This window comes from Leuresthes tenuis, unplaced genomic scaffold, assembly GCF_036924035.1.
Source record: "Leuresthes tenuis unplaced genomic scaffold, fLeuTen1.0.hap1 SCAF_16, whole genome shotgun sequence".
Classification (NCBI taxonomy): domain Eukaryota; kingdom Metazoa; phylum Chordata; class Actinopteri; order Atheriniformes; family Atherinopsidae; genus Leuresthes; species Leuresthes tenuis.
Genome location: NW_027325370.1, coordinates 9,663,364 through 9,676,253, shown reverse-complemented (window position 1 = coordinate 9,676,253; position 12,890 = coordinate 9,663,364). Strand labels below are relative to the sequence as shown.

The following is a 12,890-nucleotide window of genomic DNA, read 5'->3' as shown; positions in this document are numbered from 1 at the left end:
TGTTGAACCTGAACCGGCAATGAACAGCAAAATGTCAAATCTGAGCAAAATATTTCAACATGATTCTAAAAATGAAACAGGTGAACTGACCTAGCGGTTGTGCCTTGGTGCTTTAGTCTTAAAAGCACGGTGTCCACTTGTGTAATGTGCGTCCTCACTCTGACCCATGAGAAAACCTCAAAGAGCACTACTTTAGAGGTAAAGTTTCTGCACAAACGGTCAAAAAAGTTCTGTGAAGCAAGCAAAATCTGCCAGAGAGTCAATTCGCAGCTATTGTCTGAGACTGGCAGCACAGACAAACTGAAACAAGTGTTAACGCAGATATGTGCTCACAGATGGCAAACTGTGGAAAAATGTGACGGTAAGAAGAGGCAGACGCTCACAGCCTTTGACAAATTCAAAAGCAATTTGCACTATTGCTGTGCACTGCCAGTGAAATCAAAGCCCCTTTGATTCACACACATTCCGTGAAATAAAATCTGCAACGTTTCCCTTAAAGCATGAAATTTAGAAATGCATTGTGTGAAATTGCCAACAAGGCCCCTTTGACAAGACAGCTTCATCAAACCCTGCAAGCTGGCAGTGGATGGAGAGAACATATGTCGTGTTATGACTTGTTCACACAGAGAAACCGAGAAGTGACATGCACAAATACAGACATGGCATCATCTGAAATGTGCTTTTCCTATCGGTCATATTCAAGGATTACAAAGGAAAGTCAGGGAGGGAATAGATCTGGACTAAGGATTTAGGAAGGGAAAAAAAAAATAAATAAGGGGGTTTGAAATCATGCATTCTGACAAAAAAGATTTTATTTTCATGGGGAACCACTATTGTCTTAATTCAACTTAATAAAGAAATGTGTCTGATTTAATTCATGCTCACTGGCAGCACCATTAGGCTACACCCTGCACACTTAGCCTTTCACGCACATTAATGCAGACGCACCAAAGGAATCTGGAATTATCTTTTATGGATCGATAACACTGAATAAATGAATAGTGTCCTATCTTTTTAAATGACCCCCTTAAATAAACCGGATGCGTGGTGTGAGCTCACATCAATCAGCCGTTCAAGTTTATGTTAGAAATGAGAGATCAATGTCCATCGCATGTTCCTAAAGTGCTCGGTGACACCTTTAATCCAATGCTGAAAATATTCTGTCAGCTGTCAGAGAACCGAGGCGGGCATCGCATCACAGCATTTAAGAGACGTCTATATTCAATACAAGGCGGGTCATTTCCTCTCATTCAGCCAGTTAGTTCTTTTTTCCCCCTCAGCTCTAGTCCTCATACAGTGGCAGAAATTAAACGAGGGCCCTACATCATCAGATGCTGGAGTGTAACAAGGTCACAGCTGTGTGCCACAAAGCTGTTTCAAGTAAAATGCAGGTTCAAAACACCACTCCGTTAGCATTCAACCATTCTGAGGGTATCACTGCATCTTCTCTGCCACTGAACATTTCTGCATTTTGAACACAACAGCTGAAAGCAGTAAGGACGGATTACTCTCAATTATATAGTCCCTTTCCCTGCAAGAATGCAGTCTTATCACGAGAAGATGAAGATGGAAATGATTTTTCTAGGCCACTGCACACACAACCAATGCTTACGTTTGCAAATTGTGGGTTAGAAAGAGAGAAAAAAATGACCACATTTCCTCACCGTACCATTTCTTGCTCAAGGATATCACCAGCTAAAAATAGCTATTAGATGGAGAGTTAAGATGTAGCTACACAGATATAATGGGATGATCTTAGTCCTTTGATAAATAATAAAAAGTATGCATTCCACTTCTGGTAATTACGTATACAAAAGAGTCTGTAAAACATGCTTCTTTTTTTTGTTTAACAGCATCTATCTGGACAGCAGCAACAACAAATGAAACCTAAACATCCAGTACTAAAAATGGCCTCAGTTCTCCGGTATGAATGTGTCAGATGCTGGGGCTCAAACCCACAGATGGTGGGCTCCTGAACGGCTTACAGCCCAGCGACGCAGTGGTATGCAATCCTGTTACACAGCAAATAAAGCCAATAACACTTAATCCTATAATGGGATGCCAACATTTCATTCACTCTCAAGGTCAAACAATGAGCACCTGCCAACTGCAGGATGAGCACGATGCGCCAGTATGAGCAAGGACGACCTATGACCCATGAGATCTTTCATTTGAGGTGCCCAAAACGACAACCGGAGGCTGTGCGAACATGGAGAACATTTTGGAGGGAGCAGGGTTGATAAACAGCTGCTCTCTGCTGCAGGTGGACATGGGTAACGCTCTTGGTTTGACTGAGTTCAAAAGCCATTTACTCATCAGCTCTGCCACCTGGCCTCTTTCAGAGCAGAGCAGGAGTTTTGGGTTGGTGCAGCTGGATAAGTGACCCAACTTTAACCTGAAACAAAAAGTATTATCAGTCATCAACACAGCAGAGAGCAGAGCTTATAGTTACTCACAAACAAGAAAGAAGTGTGTTTTGACCCCCGTTTGGTGTAGAGCTTGTCCAGCACTGCAAAGACCCGCAATAAAATGTGTGACACGTCTTTCATCAACCCAAACGAATGAAGTAACGTACCGACCATTCAAACGAACACAAAGACAAAGCCCCATCATGGCTGCCTTGCTCTTTTAACGAAGCCTAACCTATACAGTTTGACCTATTAACCGTGATGAAACACTTCCTGTGAGAACATCAAAGACACAATAGGTCTTGGTAATCCTGAGATTCAATAGGCTGCCTGTACACCATTCAGGCCACTCACAGACAGGGAATAAAACCACTGTGCAAACCCTATGCTAAAAAATTGTATTTCAGCAAATGCTAGACGCTCGTTAGACACTTGACAAGTTTCCCACATGTCCTGCAGCGATATAACCCTCGCTACCTCGACTGATTATCCGAGTACAGCCTGCTCTCAGGCCGCGGTTCACCCTGGAGGAAACTAACACGCCGCAGCTGTCCAGACTGTGGCAGCGGACTGTGATTATCAGATGAAGTCTCATAGTGCTTGGAAACCTCAAAGGGCCTGTTGTGTAATGATGATGCTGCAGTCACGTGTCACGCCTGTGATGTGCTGTGGAGCTCAGCTTCATTGATTGAGCTCTAACTATGAGGCCAGCAGCCATCTTCTTTGATGACAGACTCTACTACACTTGATGTGAGCCTGGCCACTTCTGAGCAACACTTAATGTTCTAATGCCATGAAAACTGTCCAGCTGCACCCACCACAATCATTTCAGTTCTATACAGTAGAATAATACATAAATTACCTGCAAGGAAATGGAAAGTTGATCAAATATCCTGAATAATCGGTCTAAATGCTCGGGCAAACATTCGATTGATCAGACTTGAATATAATAAAAATTAGGAAGAAAACGTGCTGAGTAAGTGGCAGCAGGCTCCGTGCAGATGGTCTCACTGTTGTCTGAGGCTAAATAAAGCCTCTCTGTTGCCAGGTTATACACATCTAATTAGCCGCTGCAGCACACTGAAGAAAGAAGAAAGGGCTCATCTGCACTCACAGACAAAAAGTCAGACTTCCAAGTATTTCAAGTGTGCGTTTGACACACTTCGAAAAGCTCGGTGAGTGAAAACCAAAACACAGAAGCATAGGTGACGTGGAACACTGACGGCTTCCCCACATGTAAGCAAATTCAACTATGAGCTGGTTCTGAAGTACTTTAATAACTCTGCGCCTGCCAGAGGAGATGGGTTGGGCTGACAGGTGGGCTTTCAACAACCACGGGCTGCCCTCATGGCCGCTTCCAAGGCAGCTCCAGGTCTTTTCTGAGCTGGACAAAAATATTCAGCAGACACCAGTAGAAACTGACGCCAAATAGGTGAAGGTATGTGATCCTGCAAAATCTTAGTCAAGGAATGACTTCCATTATGCTGACAGGTGGAGCAGTGAAGATCAATCTGAAACAGCGGGCACACTTCTCCATTTGTCTTGCAGCGCATGCTCCTGAGCCTGTTGACGCAAGCCACTTCCATCACACACCGGAGACTGTTCTCACAGAGGCCCCAAAGCCCCTTAAAGGAAGCCCAGGCCTCGGAGGCCCCCCCGACTCCCTAAACACTCGGCTCACACAGGAGAGAGGCTGTCAGTTGCCCCGCCAGGCAACAACATTTGTTTGTCCTCTGTGCGGTCACAACCGCCCAACAGGGCGAACACACCCAGGACGGCCGCAGCAGTCCTCTGAACAGGGGGGTGGGAGCTCAATCCCCCCTCTGTGTGAGCTGCACAAAAGCAGCAGTGAGAGCGCCTCAGTGAGAGTGAGACGGCAGCTTTAAACAGGCGCTGAGGTGAAGCTGGCCTGCAGCAGCTAACGAGCTCTCTGGTTACCTGTTTCCCATGGAACCTGAATGTTAATGTGAACACGCCCAAACGCCAACAGCTCTGCAGTGTCACTCTTTGTTTCTCCTGGAAGCCTTGGGACTCAGGGGAGGGAACGCTCTGATTTCAGATACACTTTCTTCCAGAAATGATACAGCAACCTTCACCATTAGCTACTGTTATTACACTTCTTGAACATTCTGATGGCTTCTTTTAAATGCAATCATGAAAGTGAGCAAAACTAAGAAGAAAAATGCAACCGAAGAGGCGTTAAGCTACACTGTCAAAGCAGAGTCCACAATATGACAACAAAATACCTTCTTGGTGACTGACACAACCTCCCAGTCATCTGGCCAACTTAATATTCACAACTGAATGACCCTTTCTTAACAGTTCACTGACTCCATTCAGCTCGTAAAGGCACCAGCGAGAGGAAAGTCACCACCGACCCAAATTGAGCTCCGCAGCCTTGTAGCCTGAGTGGCAAATGACCAAATCTTCGACATCTTAGCACTTGTGGATTATCTCATATACACATTCTTGAGGGGCTTGAGTTGTGATCCTTCAAACAGTGACCCCACTGTGACGTACTCAGTCAAGATCCCAACCCTGAAAGCCTTTTGTTCCTCAGAGAAACTCTGAATAAACACGGGCAAAAAATGCAAGAGTTTACTTACGGGGGCCGTGTCGGCCAAGTAAGCCTCTATTCACTGCAATGGAGGGGGAAAAGTCCAACTTTGAGGGGGGCATTTTGGACTCTGATGATGTTTGTTGATATTCAAACCAAAAATTAATAAAAAACTAATAAAATTGAGGAGTTAAAGGATGATTTAAACAGCCACCGATTGTGTCTAAATGCTCATAGACCCCAAAAGTCAGTCATTTAAAGGGTGTGTTGCTTTATTTCTTCATTTTTCCTTCCAAACATCTGACCGTACTTGTCTGAGCTTGCAAAGTCAGTTGTGGCCTCACTTCCAAAAAGTTCAGGGTTCTAACCTGTCCAATCCCGATTCCACGTGTACATGAGTAATCCTGCACATTTACTATTAAAACTTTGTAAAAGTGCTTCTCCCAACGAGGTTTGTAGCCATTAACTCCTGTCGTGTTGACAGGCTTGTTGCGTTATTTATGAGAAAAAACAAGAATGTAAACCGGGCTGAAATATGACAAACAACAGTGTCATTTGAGCTGCACGGAAGAGGAAAACAATGAAGTCCTTGTCAGCCATGAGCAACCACGTAAAGCTTCTGTTTGCAATAGCACAGCGTGATGATTTAGATCCCACAGATCGGTGGTGGCTTCAAGGCCCGAGTGAGAGTTTCTGGAAATCTGAGCATCCCTATTTCTCAAGGACCACCTGTGTCACCAATGGCTTCTTTTTGTCTGCATGGGTCCTTCCATTTTCAGTTAGTTTGGGAGGAGGCCATCTCAAAAGCCAGGCGAAAGGTTTCTGCCAAGGTTGCTTTTTTAAAATAGTTTCAACTTAGCTTTGAAGTCACATGCTGTAACATGTTCAGACCACTGACACGATGAGTAGACTTGGGTGCTACATGAGAACAAAACCGCGCCCGACCTACTAACACATTCACTTTAAACAGAAGTGACCTGACCCTGATCCAATCATAACTCACATGCAAATACACGCAGATCAGTGCTCGGCTTCTCCAGTGCAGACTTAGACGTCTGGGAGCAGACTCTTGTGTCTGACCTGTAATACGCCCCGGCCATGTGAGGAGAGCGCATATGTTAACTCAGCAGCACACAAAGCGGGGCAGCCAATTTGTTCGCCTAGAATTAACTTAATTCAGTGATGAATGAGCCAAGAAACTTCCCAGCAGCCAGCAGTTCCTTTGTCCGCTTGTGTGCACAGGAGAAGCTCGTGCATCTCAGCAGACCTAATGTTATGACTCGGGAACACGGGGGAAACCGAGCAGCTGCTTGTGAAAACAGAAAAAGAAATCAATTGCATGGGTGCGACCTGAAAAACAAATGTGGTGAGCAAAGGAAAACCGCCAAGGGTGTCTCTTAAACAGCATTTCAAGCGGTGGAGAGTAGTCCGAGCAGCACCAACGGAGACGACTCATCTTTGTCCTGACGGCGGCAAAAAACTAATCACACAGTCGAGGTAGGAATCTAAATCTAAATTAGATGTACAGGGAAAAACCTTCGGGAGCATTTGGCCTCCTCTTTTACCGACAGATGGCCGGCGACGGACAATGGTGCATAATATGAGCAAGTAACATTCGGGTTAATAAAAGATAAGCCCTAAACAAGGTGTCCATCTCACAGGTGCTCTTTCCTGATAAGAGCGGGAATGGCAGCAGGTGCACTTTGCACACACTGGCCTGCATCATGAGAAGCCAGGACGAGCTGTTAAAGGCCTTTTCTTTCTGAGTGATGGAGGGGAAGAGAAGATTTAAGTTACTGCTGCGCATTCAACATGGAAACCAGGACAAATGGCAGGGATAAAGCCCCCCTGTGCAAACTTTTATGGGTACCTTTTGCTCTTTGTGCCTTGCTCATGGGGTTATAAAATGGGTGGAACATTCATAGACAACAACACACACTGGCCTGCAGCGTTGGTGGCTGCTCATGCCTGCTGATAGGGTCAGTGACTAATATACACCTGCCTTAACACGCCCTGAACCAGGAAGCTCACATTGTGCAGTGAGTGGCCTGAGTTTAAGGTTAAAACACAGTCAATAAATCCATGCAGTGGTGGGGGGGGGTGTTAAATCTGAACAGGGAGGGGGCTGCTGTAAGGAGGGAGCAGGACCGCCCTGCAGCAAATAAAGACATGACCATCGGTGACGTTGCAAAAGAAGGAAACAGAAACACTCCTTGAACAGCTTCATTTATAGCTTCATGTCATGAGTGGCCACAGACCCACCGAGGGGGGGCTTTTTTTGTTTGTTTGTTTTAGCCAGACGCATAAATAATTGAATCCACCGACAAAACCAGGGACATGTGAAGAGGATCTGCAATGCGTAGCCAGCAGAGATCCATCCTGGTGCGACCAAGACGCTGCCAAACCCGAGAATTAATCCTTATAATGGAAGAATAAAGCTGTGGAACATAAAGAGAGCAAATGCATAACATAACGCGACTTAATTCAGAGGTACTCCAATATACACACATATATATAAATATAGGTAGATATATAAATATTTATAGATATATAAATAAATAAAAAACACGATGAGAACCACACACGGGGAAGTAAAAATAATCTACAAACTCTGCAGAGGGTGAGTCATATTTTAATCATTCATAAAAGAGCGTAAAGAAGCGACTAGAAGAGACCCCAAAATAGAAATGGATGCAGATGACTGAAGGGGGTCGTTTCGTACCCTTGATATTATCTCCTAAGTTGCACATTTAGATTGAGGCTCAAACCATACCAACTGATAATAACCGTGGTGAGTATAATCTGTCGTTTCTATTTATTTATCTACTTTTTCTTGGTTAAACCAAAGAAAACACCGCGGGATGCACTTGCTACCGGCTGGATCCGTCCGCTGCTGACCATCCCTGAACAGGTTAGTGAACACGCATCCCTCAGGACCGCACAGCCCAGCTAACCTTTCTCTTTTAACCTTCAGCGTCTGGACAGAACCAGGAGGCTCCGGGGAGCCGTGAAACGTCCAGTCCAAACGTTTCCAATGCACAGAGACTGGCGCACAGATCAACAAGACACATCGGGACATAAATCCCAGCTTAGTTACCTTTAGCTGCCTCCACCGCACATAATAGTCCGAGGACCAGTCCGACAGCGGATGCAAATTGTTTATTCCCTCGGAACCGCATCCCGACTTCGAGTTCAACCGCGGCGAAGTCAAACGCAGCCTTCTTCTTCTCCCGGCGTCAGTCGGGCGGAATGTTTCTCACAGAAGAAAAATAAAATCCAGAAGATGAGTGTCGGTTACCACGGTAGCTCTAAGATGGCCGTCGTCGCCACCGTCGCTCTGCTCTCTCTTCAATCACTGCTTCTCTCGCAGTTTTGCAGCTTGCTCCGTTCAAGGACTGTCGGAAATTGGACCGATACGTCCGGGCGCACTGCATTCTATAAACAAACACACGATGGCTTTAAAGAAACAAACAAACAAATGAGAACAAAACGTGACACATGAACTGGACCAAGTAAGATATAAAACAATTTAAATAAGATGTAGAATAATTATGTTAGGGGCAAGTTAACCTCAGGATAAGATGAAAAGAGACCATAAATGTGTCGCGAAAGGAGTGGAGACCAACAGCAGCCAAAATTTGTAGTATATCGCATAATTACCCTAAAATGGATGATATTATCAAAAGGAGTGACCAACTTACCTAAATTACCCCAAATCAGAAAGTGTAAGTTGAATGTCAGCCTTTTTGCCGATATCTTTTTTAATTTAGGGGTTAATAAACAAAACTAAACCATAATTCAGTGACACAGTACAAGATTCTTTGTAAAAAATCATTTTTAGTTTTATGTTTTGAAATGTTGAAAGGTTAGTGGGTTAATCAGGGCTCAAAAGTCTCAAAATTTTTTTTCTTCTCCCTAAAAGGTTAATCCAACACTGTGATAGTAAATGAGCACAGGTGTCAAAAATGAACAAACTATGACTGTTTTACTCCATTTTGACTTTTAAAACATGATACATTTCACCTGAAAGGTACAGATGAATCCACAGTGGATGCTCAACCTGTCCTGTTCATGTGCAAGTAAAAAAATAAGACATCTTTAGTGCTGAAAAGGACTCTATGGTACGTGTTTTGCAGGATCTGTCCGCAGATGTTTGCTGGAACAGTTGAGAAAAGGAGCACCTGTCTTTTAACTGTTTGTGCTGGTGATATGAGGTACAAAGTCCAACACTTGTGTTTGTGCACCACTCTTGTTTACAAGTTCAGTTATCATCTTCTGGTCCTTGAATAGAACCCAGTGCCAGTTCCTTAAGTAATAACATGGGCTGTTTTTAGTCTGTCGCTCACAATTATCCAAAGAATGCATATTACCCAACAAGCACAGATACATCAAAACATTAATTTGAAGCATATTTCTTACATATGTATAAGGATTCTTTGCATTATTCTAGTTGGTTCCACAATCTATATGCATCATGACAAAATGTGGAAAGAAGTCCACAATGTTGTTGTGTTTCTGACAAGGCCTGATGGTTTGCATTTAAACATGTGAGGACATTGCTATAAAAGCAATCTAAACTGAAACTAACATAGTTTTATTACACGAGGCTACATGTAAAGCTTACACGTTACAATGTGCAATTTCATCCCTATCATATGCAATATCTCCTTGTACAATCAATGGGACACTGTAAATACATAGTAGATATCAATCCATACTTATTCTGTATGTATCTATATATATATATATATATATATAGGCTGCTTAAGTGACTTTTTCTATCTTACTGTCCTTGCTGCTGCAACATTGTGAATTTCCCCACAGCGGGACTAATAAAAGACTATCTTAACTATTTCATGGGGGAGTAGGTCTGTTTCTCCTGACCTCATCGATATCGATCAACTTGTTCCTTGGTCTTCCAAATTCGGAGCTGAAATTGAGAACTTAAAGGCAGCAAGTGTACGGCGGTGGCCAGTGACGTCAGTACTATTATTATTGGAGCGTGCAGCTACTTTAGCACACAGAGTGCTAAACTGAGAGCAAAGGCTGACGCCAAGTGCCTCCAGGTGCTGAGGAAAGCAGCAGTCACCCAGTGGCCATCATCCTGTGAGATGCATGGCTGAATTAAAGACAACTCTTGAAAGAAGAAGCTTGTGGACCAACTAAAGTTTCTGCTTGCCTGAGCAATTCCACAAATGAGCAATTTACTTGAAAATTGTATGGCCTGAAACTGCCATCAATAGCTCTTGGCCAGAAGTAAGAAACCTTAGCTGTGTTATGCCCAAGGGTTTCTAGATTTTCTGAGTGGAGGAATCTCACTGACAGTGTGGAGATCCACTGAATAGGTTTCCTTGTGGCTTTGATTGGATAATCTGGGGCAGCAAAAAAGACATTTCAGCAACAGGAACTAGAATATGACAAAAAGTGAAAGCATTTATGTGCTTCTGAAGGCCACAATTAAAAAGAAAATGAATAGAAATCTGAAGTACATTCATGCTTTAATTTCTCCCCGAGTTTACGCCACAGTGGGATAGTGGGAACAATCCCTCGCTGTAGAGGAAGCTAGTACAGCATACTTAGCATTTCACCCTTTAGAACGACAGCAAGCACATAACAATGTGAGAATAGCAATTGCTTGAAATGGGGGTGAGGACTACTATCAATCAACACTTCCTGATACAGATAGCACCCCTAAGGAGAAGAACATGCAGTGCAATCAGAGAGCTGTTTAGGCACATCTACATCACTGAATTTGCATGATACTGAGCAATCTGAAGTGGCTGCTGCTAATGCAAATTTGGATTATAACATGACATCTAACATTTATCATAACATGTTCCTTAGGTGACTTTCACGCAGTTGGAAATATTAAAAAGTAACAAGAACAAAAACAATCTTGTGCAAACAACTAATTGTAGTGCAGAGATGCATCAAGAAAAAGCACCAAACATTGGACCTCATCACAGCTTTAACAGCAGTAATTGTCTCAAGGACACAGCAGAAAATGGATGAAGCTGTTGTGTGAGACCACAATTAAGTGGTGGTCTATAAACAGGGACGGTCTATGGACTTCAGACAGTAACAGAGCCGCAGCACAATGCTGTGTTTGTTTGCAGTTTGGCAGTGCAGAAAGTGGCCACTTTCTCTCACAGATGTCTGGCTCTCTCTGGGGAAGAGATAGAAGCCATTGTCATTTCTCTAGGGGACAATGTGAGGCAATAGAAAGTCTTAGTGAGTAGGTGTGAGACATCACAGTGAACACTCAAAGAAAGCGTCACTTCCTCCAGAACATTTCACCTATTTCTGTGAAAAGCCTATTCCTGAGGGATTTCCATAGATGCTTTGTTGTCTGCTGTTAATGTTATTTCACTATCTATCTATCTATCTATCTATCTATCTATCTATCTATCTATCTATCTATCTATCTATCTATCTATCTATCTATCTATCTATCTATCTATCTATCTATCTATCTATCTATCTATCTATCTATCTATCTATCTATCTATCTATCTATCGTCAGTAAGTTTGGTTATCGTAACATTTAAGCAATTCACACAAAAAAAAACTCCACAATAAATTTTACCAGCTACTTCATGATCACATTTAAGATCTATTTATATTATGTGACATTTTGAGAGCTGGCTTCTCGATCTAGTAACTCTCTGTAATATCAACCACACACAAATTCCTTTTTTCATATAGGATGTAATGAAGACTGGAGGGGATGGTGGCCAAGGCTGCTCTTTGACAAGGTTTTGGTTTTTTCATCCCTCTTTCCATCCCTCTTTCCATCCCTCTTGTAGCAGTGTGGCTCGGGAAATTGCCCCACGATGCAGGTGGAGTTGGCAGTCAGGTGGATAAACAAAATCAACGAAAAGTAATTCCAATAAAGCATTCATGAGGAAATCAAAAATACAGTTGGGTAAATAAAGAGAAAGCAGCTGGACTTCCACAGCATGGGTCGGGTTAAACATAAATCTAGCAAAAGGGACGTCTGACGCAGAATAAAAATCCAAGCAGGTGACAAAAGACTTGGGTCACAAAGAATCAGTTGATGACAGGGTCGATAACTACGCCTGCAGTGTGTGACACCTGCATGCTCAGGTAAGAATCGTGCCTGTGCACCCTCCTCTTAAGCCATACCCCATAGAACCCACTGTAGTGTCTTCTTTGACTAAATACAAATAACCAACATTAAACTGGTTACTATATGAAAATAAATTCAGATATTGAATAAATCTACTATACTTGCTCAACAATTGCAGGTGGTGTGGGTTCAGCCCTTTTAATGATCATTTATGTGGTATTAAACCCCCCCAGATATGTAGCAGTTTGTACCACCTGCTCGCTTAAAATGCATCATAAGGCTTTTAAACTTTGGAAAAGAGAAATACACTGAGTAATTTAATCTGAGCACTCTGAGGCACATATAATAAGCTCACTAATGCAAACTGGGCAGATGCCATTACACAAACATAGTTACATATCTTGTCTTTTTTCTTTTTTTTTTTTAACAAATGCCGTAGTAACCAAACTTAGGTTTGCCTAGGTTTTACAGATCTATGTTACCTTACAGTGGTTTTAGATGCACGTTTCACATCAGCATCAGGCAGCGACTCTCGTCAGAAAGAGACGGGGGTGGGAAAAACACACTTGAAGTCAAACAAATACATCAACACAACAATATCTTCCAAAAAAAAACAGGAAACACAAGGAGATATATTGTTTTTTTCTGGCCAGTTGAAACATCACCAGAAAGCAACAATATTTCTTATTTTTTATTGTGTAAATGAAGTGTACATAAATTTGCAGTCTTTTTACAGAAGTAATGGTGCCGTCGCCACAGGCTGTAGCAGGACTCATCCTGCTGATAACCAAAACTATAGAGGGGAAGCTTGCTAGATTTCCAGACTGCAACACAA

The 12,890-nt window shown here is 42.9% G+C and overlaps 1 protein-coding gene across 4 annotated transcripts in view; it reads right to left on the bottom strand.

Annotated features, from left to right (window-relative positions):
• Positions 1-8,341, bottom strand: part of clstn1 (calsyntenin 1) — a 31,601-nt gene extending 23,260 nt beyond the window's left edge. For all 4 annotated transcript variants that reach the window (XM_072367252.1, XM_072367254.1, XM_072367253.1 and 1 more), the window contains exon 1: positions 8,063-8,341. In XM_072367252.1, coding sequence (XP_072223353.1) covers positions 8,063-8,144 — 82 coding nt within the window. In that variant the 5' untranslated portion in view covers positions 8,145-8,341. The remainder of the gene's footprint in view (positions 1-8,062) is intronic.
• Positions 8,342-12,890: the final 4,549 nt, after the last annotated feature.